The 21,578-nt window shown below is 44.6% G+C and overlaps 1 protein-coding gene across 3 annotated transcripts in view; it reads right to left on the bottom strand.

Moving 5' to 3' along the window:
- The window catches only part of MARCHF3 (membrane associated ring-CH-type finger 3), a 138,264-nt gene that overhangs the window by 6,417 nt on the left and 110,269 nt on the right, over positions 1 to 21,578 (bottom strand). For all 3 annotated transcript variants that reach the window (XM_057736158.1, XM_057736148.1, XM_057736140.1), the window contains exon 4: positions 605 to 814. In XM_057736158.1, the coding sequence (XP_057592141.1) occupies positions 605 to 814 (210 nt within the window). The remainder of the gene's footprint in view (positions 1 to 604; positions 815 to 21,578) is intronic.

Here is a 21,578-nt window from a genome sequence, read left to right as displayed (position 1 = left end):
AGAGAGGGTTAAAGATTTTCCCTTCATATACAGCAGGAACACTTATTGAGAAATGGTTTTTCTTTAGTGGCAGCTTCTCAGCTAGATGAATTAGTGTTTTTATGGGCAGCAGAGTCAATATCCCAACCCAGAAGAATCACCAGGCGAAGGGCAGCTCCACGTCCGACAAAGACTTTAGGCTGCGTCAGGACGTAAGAAGAAATAACCAGCAGGAGGATTCAGGATCTGTGCAGGCGGCGACAGCGGCGGAGACCGGGGGCGTCATTCATCACTGACCACAACCCCAGCCAAAGCGAGGGGCGCAAACGAGAGAAGGAAAGCGGCAGGCCTCCCCACAGACAGAGTCCTTGGCCACAAGAGGGGAGGAGGGTCGGGGTGCATGTCTTTGATGAACTCTCAGAAGCTGGGGCTGTTTCTTTGCTTCATCTGCTCATTCCAGCAGTGCGTGCACGCACACACACACACACACACACACACTCACTCACATGCGGTAGTAGACCGGATCGCCCACTCTCGCCAGCATTTGAAGTTCCGTGTGCTACAGACAAAAGGAGGTTGCCAGCTCCCACCGGCCTGGACCCCCCAGGCCCGGGGCCGTACTTACGAGTGTCCAAAAGAGGTAAATAGTGAAGAGTGCGACAGTGAGTGCAATCAGTCCGACGGCTTCGAGCCGGCTGCTAAAGTGCAGGTGGTCCACGGCGCCCCGCAGGCAGAGCCAGCCCGAAATGGTGGCCAGTGGAGTGATGAACAAGAAGCACACCATGTCTCCAAACAGAGTCCGCTTCTCGTGCTGGGGGCCTGGGTTTCTGAGCCACTGCCAGGGGAAGGGAGACAGAGGAAAGCAAGGACAGGTTACACACCAGGGAGGAGTGGAGACACCACTCTGAGGCTGTCCTTGACTTCGGCATCTGGAAAAAGGCACTTCTGACCTGTTCTGAGATCATACGGAAGCATTAAGAGCTCATTCCCATGCCCTGTTCCATGAATAGCAGGGATTAGTACAAGGACAGGATAATATGACAACAGTGGTAGTGATGACACTAACAGCCGTGATAATAATAACAATAATAAAAGCATCCTTGTGGTAGATGTCCTGCTGGTTTTGAAAAAGAGGTCAATGATTATTATGATGAATCACAATGACCCTATGTGGAAGGCAGAGAGGACCTTATTTTGGGAAGGTAACTGAGGTGCAGGAGGTGTTGTCATGTGCCAGGGCCTTCCTGGCAAATGTGCCTTGACCCTGGGAATGTGTACAGGAAAGGCTTAACTCAGCAGGCCCAGGGTGCTCAAATCCTGCACATTCCTGTTTTTTTAAGATCCTAAGAGAAGAGCTCTGAGTCCTTGTAATAATGTGCCTGGTAAGAGCGTCTTCTGTGTGCCTGAGGCCTTGGGCCACACAGTGCCAGTGTAAGCAGATAGTTTATGCCAAGAATGTGATTTATGCTGGACACCTATTTTTGTTGTAGGGCCTGGAGGCTGAGTAGCTGAGGTCTTTCATGCAGGCGCTGCATGTCTTGTGTGACTCACCCCAATAAACACCCTGGACACCAAGGCTCAGGTGAGCATCCCTGATTGATAACGCTTTGCACAGGTTGTTACAAATTGTTGCTAGAAAAATTAAGCACATCTGTGTGACATTACTGGGAGGAGACATCTGGGAGCTTATGCCTAGTTTCTCCTGGACTGGGCCCCACCCATCTTCTCCCTCTGCTGATTTTAATTGGGATCCCTCTGTTGTAATTAACTGTAACCACGCGTCTAAGCACTTTTCTGGGTCTTGTGCGTCCTTCTCGTCAATCACTGAGCCTGAGGGTGGTCTTGGGGAAGTAGACTCACCAGGCTCCATGAACTCTGTAACGCCCCTTCCCTTGTATCGATATTTTAGGACCCTGGACCTCCTACTTAGGACTGTCTCTGACATCTTAATTGTGCTACCATCTTGACTGAACCAACTCCAACAAGGGTGGGGAAAACATCAGCTTGATGAAAGACTGGAGATGAGCATTCCTGCAGGATGGGAAACAGGGCTGTTGCCCTCCCACTTGGGGAATGGCTGCATGTTGCTGAGATGTTTTCCATAATCCATTCTGGGAAAAGTCATGCTTACATATTGGTGTCAGTGCATACTGGTAATGAAGCCAGGTGGCTTTCCTTCAGATTAGCATGGAAACATGTGCCCAGATAGTTTGACATTCTCATCTCACTGTCCCATGTAGTAATGACAGAGGCCAAGGAGCCCAGAGAAGGAGTGGGGTCACACACAGAGGATGGGGTGAGGTAGGAGAGACACTGGCTGACTGTCTTCCATCTCATGTCGGGGACTAGCAGTGCTGTGGGCTGCTGAGCAGATGCCCCAAGGGGCCAGTGCAGCGATTTCCCCAAAACCATTGGTGGGAGGGAAAGGACCACGACAGGGGAGACAGGGGTGGATGGAACTGACTGGAAAGAGAGGGAGGGCCATGCTCAAGGCCAGACACAGGAGACATAGGAGCTGCAAAGAGGGTGAGCAAGTTGGGGAAAGAGCTTTGTAAGGGCCATCAGAAGCCTCAAGGAGTGCGCACAAGAGACGGGAGGTCAGAGGCACAGAAGAGAGTTTTCTGGAAGGTGCCCTTCCTTGAATGTTTGCCTGAGGCAAATAGTAAATGACTCCGAATGCCTAAATACCCCTTTCCAGTGACAATCCACTTTACAAATGGGCTGCGGTGCTGAAAGAAGTCACCTCAGCTCAAAAATGGACCTGAATAAATAGTAAAATAGGGTAGACAATATGGAGTTGACTTGTCTGTGAATATAAACACAGTATTATAAAAATGTAATACAACTACCAAAATGATCAAGTGCAAACAGCACTAACCCCGCTACGTGTTGTCATGCTACCTCAGACACCTCGGCAGCTTCAAAGAAATTCAGAGAGCTCTTAGTAATTAACATTTTCTTATCTAAGCGCTGGCGATATCTCTGTGAAGTGGAGAGCATTGCTATCCCAACTTCACAGAGGCTCAGGGAGGGACAATCACTGCTCCAGGTGATCCTGAGAAGGGGATCAGGATCTCTCCACTCTTGTTCAGATGTCCTGCCAGGAAAATATTTGAAAAGTGAAATTGCAAGACATGCAGAAATCCAGATTCTTTAACAGTAGTGCCAACCTGGCAGCACCCTGACTCCCCTGTCAGCTTAGATTTTCCCTGGAAGCAGATCTGGGAGCCCGGCCTACTTTTCTCTGTGCCCCTACTTGTTGGAAGCTAGTAGGTTCTCAATAAATACGCGACAGACGTGCACAGACAAGCTTACCTCACTGGCTAAGACTCCCCCCAGTTTCTGTTCCTTGCGGATTCTGAATATGTTTTGTTTAATTAAAACTAGCTTAGCACTTTATGTGGCCCTTGACATTGCTTGATGAAGTGACTCAGGTATGCAAGGAGGTCATTATGGATCACTACTGAGACTACTGAGCTCTGTCTGATGTGAAATAAATTGCAAACTAGAAATTACTCTTGCTTGTTCCCAGTTTCCTATTTTCTAACTGTTCTTTGATCTTCTATATTCCTGAAAAATTTCCAGGCCACTTTTTATGTCCAAGACCACCAGTACTTGGGTTCTGCACCTTATTAATACTATACATGCTTTTTGGGGGCTCAGTTTACTCTTTGTGTTGTTTGCTGCTGGGTCATATTTAGGTATGAAGTTCTTCAAACAGGTACTGCTATGTTAAAATCTGGGACTTCTTCAGAACCCTGAGTATAATTTATCTCTTACACAAATGCAGGCCCATGAATAAGACCATTGGCAATATCTCTTTTTGAGGAAACATTCGCCCTGTGCCATGGTAAGAAACTCTGCCAAAGTATCCAAATAGGCCGATATAGGATGTTTATACAAACAGAGTTTATAACAGAGAGAATGTGATTTTACCTCAGGTTTCCAACAACAGGGGATTGTCTAAATACAATACGGAATTTACTTAAAACATACCACTACAGAGTAATCGCAAACCATCATGTATATTTTATGTCTACTGACATGATATACTGCTGAACAGGAAAAGAATTCTACTAGACTGAATGTATAGTATGATCCTATATATGTATTGACATATTTACGTACACGTGGACATTTACATTTACCTAGATGTAGTGAATTTACATAGACAAAGACCAGAAGGATACTAGCAAAATAGTTGCTACTCTTGGTGGTAGAATCAGAATGGTCTTTATTTTTTCCTTTTTGTAAGTACATTATTGTTTTTCTAATATATATGTGTGTGCGTATATATATATATATATATAATGTACAAAACATCCCGGGGCGGGGAGAGAGAGAGGGGGAGGGAGGAGATGGCGAGAAAGGACAGAGTTAGGGGAGGGAGGTGTCTAGTGCGTAGCAAACTACAGCAATAAAATAAACTATTACTGACCCAAGGCTGGAGCAAGCCAGTGTTAGATATTTGGAGTTTCTTATATGCAGTTTCTCCTTGAGTCTTCACAATAACCCTGTGAGGCAGGTGCTAAAATTATCCCCATTTTACAGACGCAGGCACTGGGGAGCAGACTTTAGTAACTCGCCTAAGGATAGACAGTGGGCATTAGAGGTGAGAGTGAAACCAGCCTCACTTTCCTGTTCCTTGCTCTCCATATTTGGTGCTCTTTGTGCACCAAATGATGCATGTGTGTGCCTGCACACATTCACACACTAGATGTTCTGCAGATTTTCAGCTAGGTGGGATATGATGAATCGTGCTGCTTTATTGGTACATCGGGTAATGGAACGGTTGGCTGCCCAGGATGTTATCATGGTAACCTTATAAAATAATCTTAGGCTGCTGCTCTGGCCTATGTTAATTCTTTTACTAAACCACAATAAGGTCCAATTTCTGGGTATTTAATCTCAGCTACATGATCATGCATTGTAGCTTAATTCCTAATAGGCAAAAGGTTGATCTCAATTATTGTTCAATGACATGTCTTACTTTTATATGTCTTCTGCCTCTCTTACCATACTTATACATAGAGTATTCTGCCTATTCTGTAGTAGCATCTTCATCTCCCAAACATTCAGTAAAGAGCCTGCCGAGGTAGAGTAGCAGTTTTGTTTGTGTGTCTGTCTTCCCACTGACCTGAGCTGGGCCTTACCTTTACATCACTGGCATCTATAGCACATTCAATGTTCACCAGGTTGAATGAATGCCAGTAGCTTGTGTTTACATGTTTACTCAGACCTTACAATATGCCAAGCGCTATCTTATCTGCTGCGGGCAGTAACTGATCTACTCTGCAGTAATCGTTGAAAGAGGTGCCATTATTATCATCACCATTTTATAGACAGGGAGACTGAGGCAGAGATAAGTTAAAAAACTTGTAGAAGTTTGGTCTTGACTTTCATCTATGTAGTCTAGCTCCAAAGACTGTGCTCCTATTAGATCATCATTCTCAATTAAAAAAAGGTGGGGTGGGAGAAGAGTGGGTGGATGAAGCGGAGGGTGGGGGGCGGGAGGAGGAGGATTACACCTTAAATGGTTTTATCAGTGCAAGAAGGCATATTTACTTGTCATGATTCCCCTGCTGTGAAATACCAATTAATTTATCCTGCTGCTTGTGGACAACTTTTGCAGCTGAAGTGTCATTCTTCTTTTTTTTTTTTTTTTAAAATTTGGGCTGCGTGGCTTGTGGGATCTTAGTTCCCTGACCAGGAAATGAACCTGGGCCCCCTGCAGTGGAAGTGGGGAATCCTAACCACTGGACCACTAGGGAATTCCCTAACAAAGCATTCTTGAAGAGCCTTTAGTTTGACCTTAGTCCTCAGCTTGTACTTGATGGTTAGCTGTATTTTAAGAGCTGAGGTCAAAGATAGAGAACATTAATGTGCATGGCATCTTTCACCTGGCAGGCCCATCCATAGGCTCTGTGGTCAGCCAAGGGCACCATCCTACCTTCTGTTCTCTGATTCCATCAAAAACACAAAGCAGACAGAGACTGTGCTGCTGAAAGCCCTGGCAGTGAGCTGCCTCTTTTTTGTGGTGATCTCATACCAATCACTGACTTGTTCCTGAACCATGAGATTGATCTACTGTTGGAAATAGGTACAAAAACCAAGCAACCAACCAATGAAACAAAACAGAAACCTCCACTGTAATCAGCAGTGCAGGGCCTGAGACGGCAGAGGGAATTAAAGCAGCATTCCACTGCCAGGGACACAACATCATTCACAGGCTGTTAAGTGTACATCCAAGGTGAGCCAGGCACTAGTGGTTACTTTCAAGGTGGGTTAATTGTGGGTCCAGTTCTAATTACAGTGTCTATTTGTTAAATCCCTCCCTGGTGGGTAGGGGTGAGGGGATGCAGTGCTACAGGACATTAGATTCTGCCTCCCAGACTCTGAGTTAATCAGCTTAAATCCCCAAGGCGGACAGGACATTGTGCAGGTCAGTTTGTACTGGAACCAGATGACACTCTGGTGGCCAATAGCTCTGATCGATTACAACCTTCTCCGTGAATCTCCTTAATGAGAAACCATCATGAGAATGTAAGAAACTGATAGAAGGGATCACAACTGATAGAACCGTAACAAATTTATCGGGTAGGAAAAAAAAAAAAGAAAAAGGAAGGCATGATCTCAGAATGTTTACTCGCTCGGGTTTATCTGCCTGAGTGTCTCCTGTTGATCCGACACTTGGCAGAGTCATTCACCAAGTGCTTGCCTTTCTTGGGACGGGGCTTATTCTTGAAGTCCGACACAGCCTGCGCTGAGCTGTCTTGCTTGCCTGGAGAGTCACAATGTGAAAGGGGCAGTGCAAAGATCAGAAGACATGTGACGGGTCCTCTGCCTGATTTAAAACTGAAGAGGAAACCTGAAAAATCATGCATTTCAGTTAACTTGAAACACAGTAGAGCACAAAACCAAACAAATGCCCACGTGTTTTACATCCCCGAAGTCCTCCGTCTGTCAGTGAATTTCCAGGACAGCGGAAGCTGCTCAGAAGGCAGTTCTGACTCTGGGGTAGCTAAGGAGCGGCTCGCTCCAGATGTCCCTCAACTCTGACGGGAAGCAACGCACCTCAGACGAGAACTTCGCAGATGATGTGCTCATCATCCCAATTGCCAACCTCCAGCCTCGGCCTCGCTCCAAAGCTCCAGGTGTGCATATGTAGCAGCCCATGCAACAGCTCCACTTACCTGGCTAATAGACAACTCAAACTTCATCTCTCCAAAACCAAACTCTCAATTTAGCATGGACCTCACCACCTTTCTTTTCTGCAGGGCTCGTGTCAGTAAATGACACCACCAACCACCCAGTCGCTCCGTCATCCTGTTTCCTTTCTGTGTCTTACCCTACATCCAGCCCTTCTGTAAATCCGGTTGGCACTCCTTTGACATACGTCTGGAATCTGTGCGCCTCTATTTCCATTGCCGCCATCCCCGGGCCACCGTCACTTCCTACTTGGGAGGCAACAGCCACCCTGCTTCCTCTCTGATCACCCCCTAGTCCAGTTCCAAAGCAGCCGAGTGACCTTGTAAATATATAAATCAGGTCGTGTCGCTCCTTTGCTTAAAATTCTCCAATAGTTAGAATAAAGTCCAAACTCTTGACCTGGGACTACAAGAGGACCTGACCTCACCTCTGCCTTCCTCTGTGTCTCTCCTATGACTTCTCCCCCTTCGTTTCCAACTTTATATGTGGCTGATCCCACAGGGGGAACAGGCTCTGCCCATATTCTTGCCCAGTTGGCTCCTCATCATTTAGATCTCAGCTCAAATGACACCTTCTCATTGAAAATACTCCTTGTGGGACTTCCCTGGTGGTGCAGTGGTTAAGAATCTGCCCGCCAAGGCAGGGGATACAGGTTTGAGCCCTGGGATGGGAAGATCCCACATGCCTTGAAGCAACTAAGCCTGTGCGCCGCAACTACTGAGCCTGCGCTCTCGAGCCCGGGAGCCACAATTACTGAAGCCCATGTGCCTAGAGCCTCTGCTCGGAAACAAGAGAAGCCACTGCAATGAGAAGCCTGCGCAGCGCAACAAAGAGTAGCCCCCACTTGCTGCAACTAGAGAAAGCCCATGCGCAGCAACATAGACCCAACGCAGCCAAAAAATTAAAAAAAAAAAAATACAATCCATCTGAAAAAATGTATATATTGAAAAAAGAAAAACACTCCTTGTATCTGTGAATGTTACCTGGCTATATTTTCTTTGTTTTTGCTTTTTACCTGGCTGTATTTTCCATAGAGCATGTGATACTCTCTGAAATGCTGTTTATCTATTTTTCTGATTGCCTGTTTATTTTTTGCTCCCCACTTCAAGAAGAGCTCCATGATGGCAGGACTTCATTTTTGTTCATTCTTGTATGCCTTGATCCAAGAACAGTGCTGGAACATAACAGATGCCTCATGACAATGAATGAATAAACATTTGAGATGCCAGTGGCCCTGACCAGAAATGATCTTACAATATTAGTTAGACTACTTAAATCAGTTGGTGAGAAGAAACTTTATTGGCAAGTAAACATCAAGTCCTGAGGTTCACTGCTTTTAGCTTCTAGGTTAGAGATAGCATTCCTTATGTATCACTCCTTTTAGGCTCCCAAGAGAAACATCTACACAGTGTTTTGTTGCCACAGGGTGAAAAACCTGTAGTTTCTGTTCAAGCATTTTTTTCTAACATGTAAATAACTGTGGAATACCATCTATTTTTCCATAGGTCATGAAATAGCATGAGAAATCCAGTAAATTATTCAAGGTCCTTTATACTGTTTTAGTCACAATTACATCTTATTTTTTTCTAGAAAAAGAAAACTACCTTGAAATATATGAGAAAAAGACAATACCAAGTGCCCATTTAAAAATTATACAACTCGAGTTCCACCAGAACTATGTACCAAGTGCCTGTTATGTGCCAGATATTTTTACTGAATTTAATAACACCAGGTGGTGTTATTATTCCCATTTTGAATTGGGGTATTAAGCCTCAGTGAAGTTAAGTGACTTGTTCAAGGTTACATGGTAGAGAAGCCAGTATTTGAAATCTCCGGGCTACTGTTCTTTCACATCTTCCCTTCAGCTGGCTTTTGTGCTACATAAAACCTTGATCCTAATTTTTGCTTGCTCTCACAATGGTTAAGGTTGGAGAAGTAGCACTGAGCAGGGACAAAACACGGGCGTGGAAGCAGGAGACGAGACACTGCTTCCGGGTGCCTCCTCTTGGTTTCCCCTTCCGCTGTGTGACCTTTATAAAGGTTCATCACTTCTCTGGGGGAGTGAAAAATGAGGGGGTCTCCCTCAAAGGAGTGAGGAAGGTGCAGCTTTGAGGGGAGTGTTGAAGGCCCCTCTCTAGTCGTCTTCACGTCCCACTTTTGTTCAAAACATCATGTTCAACTAAAGAGTGGATGTGTCATCTTTCAGCCCTACTCTCTTCTGAGCTCCAGACTTGTGGATCCCGCTGCATGCTAGATCTCTTTCCATCTGTGTCATAAACATCTCACACTTCACCAGGTCCACAATGCAACACTGGATTCACTGCCACCACCCCAACTCTCCCACAAACCGATTGTGCTTCCAGGTGGTTCCACACCAGTACCTGGCAACGCCAACACCTGGAGGCTCTTATAAACAACCTCCGCACCATCCTTCCTCTCCCTTTCCTTGTTCCCCGCCCCCTCTACCTAACCCATCAGCCATCCTGGCAGTTCTGAACACATCATCTTGAACACGTTCACATCTCTCTCTCTAGGGCCACTATTCTTTTCCAAGCCACCCTTGTCTTTCACCTGAACCATGTAATAGTCACCTCACTCTTCTACTTCTGTTATCCTAGAATCCAGGTTCTATATATAAAGCGGTAAGATCACACCACTTCTCTTGCTTAAAATTCCCCAGTGGCTCCTGATCCCACTTAGTCTAACGCCTTGCTATGGCCCAACAAGCCTGTGTGATGTAGCCCCGCTGTCTGCACCCAGGGCTCCACAGACCCAAGGGGTCCAAGGACAGGATTCACAGGATCTGATTCTGTGATGGGGAAAAAATATCACACCTTTATTTTCACAGCCTCTAATTGAAATTTAGTATTTCATTAGGTAATGCAGAAAATCTTAGTGGTATGAGCAGTACTTGTGACTTTGTTACCTAGAGAAACCACAGATATTTCATATCACACTAAAACTGTTGCAGATATCTTGACAAATTGTACTTCATAGTTAGTTATACATAGATCTGCTACAAAATGTGTTAAATCAGCACTTATGTTTTATGTCATAGCTTTATCTTTTAAGTATTTTGATAGCTGTATTATAATGTAATTGGCTTTCTTTGCATTCCTATGTATTTTTATCTTATGTAATGAAAAACACCATTCTGAGAAGAGATCCATCCATAGGCTTCAACAGACTGCCAAGGGGTCCACAACAGAGAAGTCGAAGCACCTTGAAATCTAGCTCCTTTGACCCCTCAGACAGTGCTCTTTTGCAGTGTTTTCCCTGTTTCAGAAATACTGAACTGGCCTGGCTCAGAGCATTTGTTTGCTTATTTATTTATTTGGCTGTGTCGGGTCTTAGTTGTGGCACACGGGATCTCCCTTGCGGCATGTGGGCTTCTCTCTAGTTGCGGCGCGCACCCGCTCCAGAACTTGTGGGCTCAGTAGTTGCCGTGCGCGGGCTGAGTTGCCCTGAGGCATGTGGGTCTTAGTTCCCCGACCAGGGATTGAACCTGCGTCCCCTGCACTGGAAGGCAGATTCCTAACCACTGGACCACCAGAGAAGTCCCTGGCTCAGAGCCTTTGCAGTGGCTGTTCCTTCCACCTGCCACTCTTCCCACATCTGGTTCCTTCTCATGGGTCATGCCTCTGTTCGTATGTCACCTCTTCAGAGAGCCCTGCGCAAACGCCCACATTCTCTCTCCCCAGTCATCCTTTACCACAATAGCTTGTTTCTGCCTTCATAACTTGCATCACTATCACGAATAATCTTTTCCTTTATTTACTTGTTTAGTTGGTCTTTCTTCCTGGAAGGTAAACTCTATTAGTACACAGCATTCTTCTGGCCTATTCACAGTTAAACCCCCATTTCCTAAAATATTTAATTTGTGCTTGGTAAATATTCGCTAAAGAAATACACGAATCCTTCTTCATCAGAGGATCACTTTGAGTAGAAATCAGCTGAGTTTAACTGAAATATATATGTTTGTGTGTGTGTGTGTGTGTGTGTGTGTGTGTAGATATAAAATCACTCCCCCGACTCTTCTGATCAAATCCAGTGAAGTAATTTTTGTCACAGACACATGCTGAGCAGTTGCTCTGGCCTTCACAGCTGTGATTTGGTGGAAGCACACATCATATTCAAGGACATCCCAGAGATTTGTGATGCTCCCTGGAGGACTCAGGCCAGGAAGCCAATTAATGGGATGTGATGCTCTGTAAATACCATATTTGTGTCTGGAACATTATAATTTGGCTTCAGTATTATTTAAACAAATGCTACACACACTCACACCAATGGTTTGAAATTTTCCAAACGTAAGATTAGCAGCACAGCGGGATTAGATGGCAAAATAATTTTATAAATTCTCTTGCAATTTCAGATATAAGTGAAATGAGAATCATTTGGCTCTAATTATTTTAGATCATCACTGTGTAGAAGTGATCACAGCCAAATGGAGATCGCTTATCCAAAACACGAGAAGATACTGCAGAATTATGTGGCATATGTGATCCATATAAAGTGGAAACATGAGAAGATGAGATAAACAACCAAGCGAGGATGAGGAGCAAGGAAACAGACATGTGCAGAAGAAATTAATAAGATGCATAGTGCCAACAATAAAAATGATTACTCTGGGAGACAATGGAATCATACCATGTAGTCTATTACAAACAGGACACATACAGCAGCTCCCACTTCCTGGAGCTCTGCTTCCTTTTGGCTCTTATGGGGCCCCTGACCCTCCAGCTGGTCAAGTTGCTGGTCCTAATACCCTTTCTGCTGGCCTGTGGTTGGAGCCCAGGTTTCTGGAGCTTTGAATAATTACTTCCAGCAGAAAGACAGGATTACAGGGTAAAAGGTGCCAGGATGGAATATATAAGAACCCCATTTGGAACACTGGACAAAAGATGAGAGTATGATGAATAACATGAATAAGGATAATAAATCCCTATTTTAAGAATAGGGGATGTTTAAAGGAATAGAGAGGGAGAAATCAAATTCACAACCAGGTCCTCAAAATGGGACCACATTAAAAAAATCTGTGTCCCTCTGATATAGTGAGACTATAAGTATGAAAACTATCCAAGCAGAGTGTGGTGGAGGGATTTCAATGAAATATGACACGTATAAAATAAAGGATAGAAGAGACACTCTCACCAGGGCCATATATTCCCAAAGTCAGCAAGGATGGGAACACTTTGAGAAGAGGAACTTTCTGCTAGATGGACGACTGTGAGAATAGAGGAACTTTTAGATTCACAGTGCTTACGGCCCAGTGTTTTGCTGCCAAAAAGTTCCCCAAATATTTAGGGCCTGTCTGACCTTGCTGACATTAGACACATCCTAGCAACGAATCGGTCTGCAATCTCTCAAAGCTCCACTTGAGTCAATGGCTTAAGTTCACGAGTTGCAGTATTTGGCGGAACCTCTTTACTTTTGTTCGACACGCCTGCCCCCAGATTTCAAAGGGAGCCCACCAGCATTCCAGTAATTGGATCGTGCTACAAACTCCATGCTCACATTATCTAAGTTGCTCATGATTTGTAAGACTTCAGACATGCCCTTCCTTAGCCTCCTCACATCCAGATGAAAGAGGCTCCCTCTTTCTGCCCAGGCCACCCCAGCCACCTGTTTTTATTGCTCCCTTGGACTCTTCAGATATCCTCCACTAGGTATGGGGTCCAGAATATCAGACCACAAGGTAAAAATACGCCGCAGTAATATGGGAGGGGATGGTGACGGTTTCCATTTTGCTGGCATTACTTCTTCTGATTATGTTCAATGTTTGCAGACCATTTTGCTACACATCTCCCAGAGCTGCCTTCAGGGAAGACATTCTTAAGGGGTAGAGGCAAGGCTCGATGACAGGGGTCAGGACGTCAGGGATGGGCATTTACAGAAGGGCAAGCAGGAGACCGGCCGTATGAACACAGCTGCCGTCTGTGGGAAAGCTCGACGCCAACTGGGAGACACACATGCATTTTTAGCTTGAGTGGTCCTGAGATGTGTGTCCTTGTGGCAGAACCAAGCCAACCATGGAAGAACCCAAGTTAATAACTAGCCCAGTCCTATATGTGCGGAACCGAATCAGCAGCCCTCCCTTCAAGACGAGCAAATCACTGTTGTGGCACCCACAGAATTATAATGTGGCCTCCACAGAGGAAGGAATTTACAGTGAAAGGTTGAGAAGTTTTCCTTACTTTTCATGCTTAAAATATTTTAAGGGTGCAAGAGCCACTTTTGGAAAATCTACATGTTCCCTTGCAGCTTATGTAACTGTCCTTCTAGGTCAGGGGTCTTTGACCCTGAGCAGGGCTTCAGAAAACCTTTGTGACTTTACCTGAACACTGGGTGTCTGTGCATTTCAGGGGAGAGAGTTCAAGCTTTGATCTGGTTCTCACACCTGAGGAGAAGAAGCACTGTTCCAGAGTATTTTCCTAAACTGTTTTAAGACACTCTTTGGTCTAGTCCAACTTTCTGAGCTTTGATGAATTTAAGAATATGGGCAGTAGGATTTGACTGCCTTCTGAGAATCCATAATCTCTCCTTAGACCCTGGTTTAAGGGAAAAATCAACCTAGGGCACAAACTATGATATTTAAAAAATTAATTGTGTAGTTGTAGGGCAGCAGAGTCATGAAAGCAACCACATTAAATTAAAGGCTTAAAGAAAAAAAGGACTTTTACTGGACAAAGATGGCAAAGCTTCAGACAACATAAAAAAATTAAGGCACAAATGATTTCCACACAATAAAAGAGTCGAAACAGCGAACAGGGTTTCATCACATAAACTGTGATAGGGAAAAGGCAAAACTTGAAGAGGGGAATAAACTATCCACATCTTTGTGCCACTTTCCTCCTTTCTAAAATGGAGAAGGTTGTAGATACAAATAGCAGAACAGGAAAGTGCCTAGAACCGTGGCACTGGGTAAGGACTCAGTAAATGGTAGTATATTAAGGTAAACAGGATGTTGAGAAGGAGCCGGATAAAATGATAGCAAAGAAGGATAAGATACATCTTCTATAAAATCTGACACTGGACCTTGCAAACCTTAGGCTACATGAAGGAAGCCAGTCACAAAGGACCACAAGCTGCAGGGTTCCATTTATAGGAAATGTCCAGCATAGGGAAATCCACAGAGATATAAAACAGATTCTTGGTTGCACTGGGCTGGGGGAGGGGACGGGGATGGGGATGTGAGGACTGGAGAGTGAAGGCTGAAGTGTGTGAGGTTTCTTTCTAGGGTGATGCAAATGTTCTAAATTTGATTGTGGTGATGGTTACACAACTCTCTGAATACACTAAATGTCACTGAATTGTACGCTTCAAATCTGTGAACTATATGGTAAATGAATTGTATCTGAATAAAAGTGTTTTAAAAATGTGAGACTGAAAAACACCCTTGGTAAAAATAATTTGAAGTGTCCTGTAGATTTCCCTAGAGAATCCCACCTCTTGCATGAATTCTGTTTTGTAGATATTTCTTTCTGCCTTGCCACAACTTCATCTAATAGGGTTATTCTTCAGATATATGTATCTGTCAGGTACATCTTACAAACAGCTGAAAATGTGTATATTTTGATGAATGAATGACTCTGGGTTTCAACATTAAAGTCATAGCTTTTAAGCAGATGAGCCAGTGTTTAGAAAAATATTAGAGCTATTTTATTACTTTCATCTCTCATGCCTTTTCTCCCATCATCTACCAGCTTTAATGCAAAGAGCTGGCCTTTGGAAGTAAGCAAAACGTTAGGAAGGGCTGCATAATTTTCTAGGATGGTGAATATTTTCTCTTCATCTGCTGATTTCTGCTTTTATTGATTCTACGCAGATGTGTCCTTAGTGCCTATAAATTCTATTTTACAACTTTCCTGCTATTCCTACATGCCAGCAGCATTTCATATATACTACATTAGCCATTTTCCCTCAAAGCCCTAAAAGATTTTGAATTTCACCATTTATGCCAACTTTCTGTCTCTAATAGCATCACTAGAGGTGAAGTGATGATAAAATAATGAGTAGAAAATATTTCATTTTCTTCTTTTAATCTGACTCGGTCTTCACGAACAGATCTTTTACACATTTTAATAAGCGGCACAGCTAAGAATTAAGCCTGTTTTTCAGTATTCTAAACTAAAAGCTACAAAAGCGTTTTTTTTCCCTCTTTCATGTTAGACACACACAAACATAACTTTGCTCTCATATATCCATCACAGCGCAAACTTATCCCTCTAGCTCTGTAGTAATGGATTGCAAAGAAACAGTTTTATCCCAGACAATCTCACAGGGTCCCTCTCTCTTTATGAATGAAGGCAGGAGGCCATGAGGCACCGCACAGGAATGTACGTTTAATGAACGATGGAGGAGGAACGCGAAGCCACGGGACCTGACAGGGTCTTTCTTATCTTTCCCCAAATCTGCTGCACCTGTCAAGAAAGGGAAGCAAAGCACTGAGGCAATTATATAAATAATTCCAGAGAAAAGCCTGTGTTCTCCTTCATGAGTTGCAAAACCAGTTTCACCAATCTGACTTATGTAGATGACAGTCTTTAAAGAAATTTACCACACACGTGTGTACAACCATATTATGAGCGATTAACCTTCACAGCCTATTCCTGAAAGGAGGGAAAAGGCTCTTAAACATTTTGAGTTTGTCAGGCTTTCTAATAACATCTCTCCCTTAGGCGAGATCTCAGAAGAAATGGGTGATGTAATGACTCACAGAAACGAAGACTCAAATGCAGAGCAAGAGTAACTAGATGAAAAGGGGAAAAGACAGGGTGTGTAAAATCCCTTGGACATGAAGAATGAGTTTTCTGACTTCTAATAGGGTGGTGTACCTAAGAGCTTTATTTCCCAATGAGATCAGAGTATCAGAAGCACAGAGAAGTGCCATTCCACGGTCCCAGCACTCATCCTGGCACAGCTCGCTGTTGTGTTGTTTTAATACACTTCATTTTATAGAAGCAGTGTTAGATTCACAGCAAAATTGAGTGGAAAGTACAGGGAGGCCCCATATACCCCCTGTTCCCCACATGCACAGCCTCCCCCATTGTCAGCATCCTCCCACCAAGACTGGTTCCTTTGTTACACTCAATGGACCTACATTGACTCATCGTTATCACCCAAAGTCCACAGTTTACATTAGGGTTCACTACTGGTGTATGTTCTATGGGTTTGCACAAATGCATAATGACATGTAGCCACCACTGTGGTGTTTTACACTGCCCTAAAAATCCTCTGTGCTCTGTCTGTTTATCCCTCCCTCCCCGCTAACAGCTCTGGATTTAATAGATGAAGTCAACGTCAAGAGGAAATCAGGGCTTTAATCGTCACTTTTTTAATTCTCCCCTGTCCCTTAGAAAGGCTGGCTGTTGGTAAAGAAGCCCTCAGTTCTGGGTGTGCTTGCACGTGTGCGTGTCAATGAGCAAGTGAAAGAAAGCAGTCTTGAGCCAGGAAGGAAGATGTCAGGTATAGTGGCAAGTGCATGGACTCTGGAGCCAGAGGAACCTGGATTCTTCTCCTGCCTTCTCTGCTTACTAGCTCTGTGGCTGAAAGTCTTTAAGATCTCTGAAGAGTGACAACATCTCAGAATCTTAGCTTCCTCATCATCAAAAAATCTAGAAACAATAAATGCTGGAGAGGGTGCAGAGAAAAGGGAACACTCCTGCACTGCTGGTGGGAATGTAAATTGGTGCAGCCACTATGGAAAACAGTATGGAGGTTCCTTAAAAAACTAAAAATAGAACTACCATATGACCCAACAATCCACTACTGGGCATATACCCTGAGAAAACCATAATCCAAAAACATACATGTATCACAATGTTCATTGCACCACTGTTTACAATAGCCAGGACATGGAAGCAACCTAAATGCCCATCAACACATGAATGGATACAGAAGATGTGACACACATATACAATGGAATATTACTCAGCCATAAAAAGGAATGAAATTGAGTTATTTGCAGTGAGGTGGATGGACCTAGAGTCTGTCATACAGAGCGAAGTAAGACAGAAAGAGAAAAACAAATACTGTATGCTAACTCATATATTTGGAATCTAAAAAAATGGTACTGATGAACCCAGTGACAGGTCAAGAATAAAGATGCAGATGTACAGAATGGACTTGAGGACCCGGGGGGCGGGGCAAAGGGGAAGCTGGGACGAAGTGAGAGAGTAGCATTGACATATATACACTACCAAATGTAAAAGAGATGGCTAGTGGAAGCTGCTGCATAACACAGGGAGATCAACTCAATGATGGGTGATGACTTAGAGGGCTGGGATAGGGAGGGTGGGAGGGAGTTGTGGGAGGGAAGGGAATATGGGGATATGTGTATAAATACAGCTGATTCACTTTGTTGTACAGCAAAAACTGGCACAACAGTGTAAAGCAATTATACTCCAATAAAGGGCTTAAAAAAAAAAGACTCTCAGCTTCCTTATCTACAAAATGGGATAATATCCATCATAGGGATACCCGAGACATTGAATAAGATGGATATATAAAGTGTATAGCATGTAATATTTCCCCTTTGCCTAGGAAATGGTTAAATAATTTAAGAAGAGAAAACTCTGGGGTGTGAACATCTTAAGGATAAAAATAGATGGACTCAAAGTGAAATTAATGAATGCCACTGGATTGGAGTTGCATGTCAAGATCTGTGCCTGTACTAGAAAACAAAGATCTTAGCATAAATGGGCAAAGCAGAGTGCTATTCAGTGAATAAATAACCACTGAGCTCCCACTGCCTAACTGAGGATATTTCTCCACTTAGCTCATTCAAATATAATTGTCCATTAGGCAGCCTCTAACCATAATCATGTACTGCTCACAATATTTCACACCACGTGTGTTTAAACGTGTATTCTTTCTTTGGAGTTCAAAGTGTCAGGTGTTGACACTTAAAACTGAAAAGGCAAGAGGAGGGCAGGCAGAAGCCCTCCATGGGGAGTTTTATGCATATTTCGTAACTCTGCACCTGAGATCTGCACCAAGGCTTATGCAATTTATGTCTCCAGTTCAACTCGGTGCCTTCGACCTGCACAGGGCAGCTCCTGTGAGCTAATTGTGCCTTGTTATTTCAGCAGGACTTAGGGGAGAGATGATTACAGAATGTAGTCATTCACGGACATTTCACTGCTCCTGGATCACACTCCCCTTTACAAAGCTCTTCCGCCAGCTGCCCAGGGACACTTTTCCTTCCACCACCGTCCCAACTCCCATATAATAACTTTGAACTGTCTACCTTTCAAAGAAGTGGACTCCTTGGTGGCTGGCACTGCCTGTACTATTTGTTCTTACATTTGGAGGTAGCTCAAAGAGGCTGGCATCTTTCAGGATTACCTGTCTCATTTTGTTTACTTCTTGTTCTTGGCCCAGATGTGCTTCAGGGAAACCTGACTGAATTTTCTCCTGTCTTTGAGACTACCTGAGGATGAATTAGTGAAGACCACAGACATTTTCTCCCTGCCCCCTCCAGAGGCTGTTCTTTGAAAGGGAAGTCACTCACAAAATGGTGACATTCATTAATTCTAGGTGGTGGACACACATCTGTTTATATATTGTTCTTTGCTCTCCTCTGTATTTGTTAAAACACAGAATAATTAAAATTAAAACGTTATGTGAAACAGTTCTTGGTGTTTTGCATCTTTGTGCCTCTGCTGCAGGAGGCCCTCAGATGGGGAGAAGTTGAGGGCAGCTACTGGGACCGACTGAGAAAGGTCCTTTTGAAAACGTGAATTCTAATCTGTATTTCAACCCAAGTTTACTGAAAGTATCAATACAATTGAAAACACTAGAATCGGTCATGTCCTTCCTTTTATGCATGGAACAGGATTTCCCCTCCAAATTAGCCCTTTCCCGGCAGTGGATGTGCTGAAAACCCGGGCACCAGGCAGTTAGCTCCCTTCCGTCTGGCATGGCCATGTGAGCACTTCGGTTGGCTTGCTTTCTTAATGAAGTGATTTTTAATGAAGCAAGCTGTGAATTTAATAGATACCTTAAAACAGCTTCTTTGTAACTGCGCTTTAAGTAACGAGGCAACTGCCAAATTAGCCACCAGAACCCAGAGAAAAATCCGAGACTGAACAACTGCAGGATCAAGCATTGCCGGACTTCAGTCATCAGGCCGGTCATCTCAACTGCTGGGCAAAGGACGGGGAGGCTGGTGGCCTGCTCAGCAACCTTATCGGAGACCAAGGACGTGCTTGGCCAACACTAAGGCATGCTGCAGTGCAAGGTACTTCTCACCACTGTTGGTGCTAGTACCCTGTCTCTTAGTGGTTCATGTATCGTGTGATTTTGAACCAGCCATTTCGGCTCACTTATAATGTGGGGACAATAGTGGGGAGATGATTAAGTCAGTATGTACCACCCTGAAAGAAAGATGTTGGTAGAAAGAAATCACATAGCATTAGAGAACTATTAAACTCTTTTAAAGACATCACCCAATTCTGGAATCTCAAATGTAAACAGTAGGCACCTAATGCAAGAGGGTGAAGAAGGCTGGGTGGGTGTAAGCAAAAGGCAAGCCATGGGGGAGGTGGAAAGTGCATGCATGTCCCACCTGAAGGCATTCACGTTTAAAAAGTGTTAATTCAATAAAGCACACCTGTGCGCGTGAATGAGGGCGCCAGTTGGCTAGTTCTGCTCTGTTTCAGTGGTGAGGAAGCTGCTGCGTTTAGAGGAGAAATGACTTGTTCAGGGTCTCACTGAGGTGGTGGTCAGCCAGCTGGCTGTCTCACAATTCTAGAACAGCAGCCACAGCCGGGATGTTAAGCCCTGCTAGGAAAAGTCACCGGCACAGATGTCACTCAACGGGAGGGGTCTTCCTTGTGTTCTCTGGAAAACAGATGCAAAGTCCCTGAACATGCTCCCCTTTCTGGTGCATACTCTTTCCTTTGTCCTTCATGCTACAAGTCCTGACTCTGCTTTGGGAGGCCTTAGCCTGGCCTGGAGCGGCTGGAAGAGCTGCCTCTGGGAGACGGAACTGGAAAAGGGGGGCCTGATCAGCCCTGGGGGGAGCTGAGGACCTGTGGTCAGTGGCCAGGAGGGTGGGAAGTGGGAACTCCTGGTGGATTCAGGTAAGTCCCTCCCCCATCCCGCCGCACAGATGCTGCCTCGTTGCTTCTCTTCTGTTCGTCCCTCCAGACACAGGAGGAGGAGAGCGAGGACTGAGTGCAGTTCCTGAGACCTTCCTTCCTCCTCGCTGGGGTCTTGACCACACATAACCACCATAAACCTGTATCTTCATCTACCAAACGGGTAAGACAATCTCCCCCTCCACCCCACTTCCCCAAGACGATGGGGAAGCCTTTGCTTGCCCAGAGCTTGGGCTCCGAAAAAGCTTGACCAATGCCAGCAGGGCCCGAGTCTTTCCAATCAGCCTGATCCTCCCCTCCCCCAACCACCCTCCTCTAACTCTGGCCAGCATCCCCCTGCCAAGCCCCGAAGCACACGTTTTCTCCTCACTGGTTACCAGTGGTACAGGGCTCTTGCCACCTGCCATTCTTGAAAACCTGATTGAGGACTGATGACTGAACGGGAGCCAGGATTTGTCAGAATCGTCACATTTGTTGTGTGGCTCAAAGCAGCAGTGCTAGTTTGTATTATATAAGCCCTTGTCCAACTGTGTCTATCTTGAACTGTAAGGGCAAAGGGTCATTTTCTTTGATTTACAACCACAGGGCCCAAATACGATATATGGTTTGCAACTGGGGGAGGGAAGGTTCTCCATTCATCTGTTTATTTAACAAACAGAGGCTTCGTGATTGCCTGTCACATGCTGTGATTATGGTCCAGCCGCCTTTCTCACTGGGCTGCCCTGCGCTCACGGGTTGGAATGAGCAGGGGAGCTGGCCCGCCTGCCTTCGAGGAAGTAGGTGGTCCTCATGCCTGCGAGGCTTCCTCAATCAGTTTATATCCCCTGTGGTGTCATTCCCTAATTATCCCAATGCTACAAGGGTTGATGAAAACGAATACCCTGAAACCCAAAGCTCACGTTTTTACTTAGAAGAATACATTAAAAACCAAAACCAAGCCAAACCCACTACAACGAAGAGAGCAACGTCCTCACCTAAGTCTGATAGAAACATAGTAGGAGGCTTTCAGTGAAGTCTCAAATCTATGAAATAGCGAAGTGCCAAGACACAGAGTCATTTCTTCATAGCAGGTCAGCTCTGCTCCCTGTTGTACAGCTGGAGACGACAGTGAAGCCAGGGCGCACGTTAAAACCATTTTCCTCCAGTGACTTAAAAAATTATAAATAAAACGCTTGAAAAAAAAAACCTTAATGCTCCGCTCCCTTTATATCCCATTATTCTGAGTAACTGAATAGGTGTGAAAACAGTCTGTTTCAATTTTGCTCAACCTCTGACTCACAGGGA

This window comes from Hippopotamus amphibius, chromosome 1, assembly GCF_030028045.1.
Source record: "Hippopotamus amphibius kiboko isolate mHipAmp2 chromosome 1, mHipAmp2.hap2, whole genome shotgun sequence".
Lineage (NCBI taxonomy): Eukaryota > Metazoa > Chordata > Mammalia > Artiodactyla > Hippopotamidae > Hippopotamus > Hippopotamus amphibius.
The sequence above is the reverse complement of the archived record's forward strand: the minus strand, read 5'-3'. Positions and strand labels throughout refer to the sequence as shown.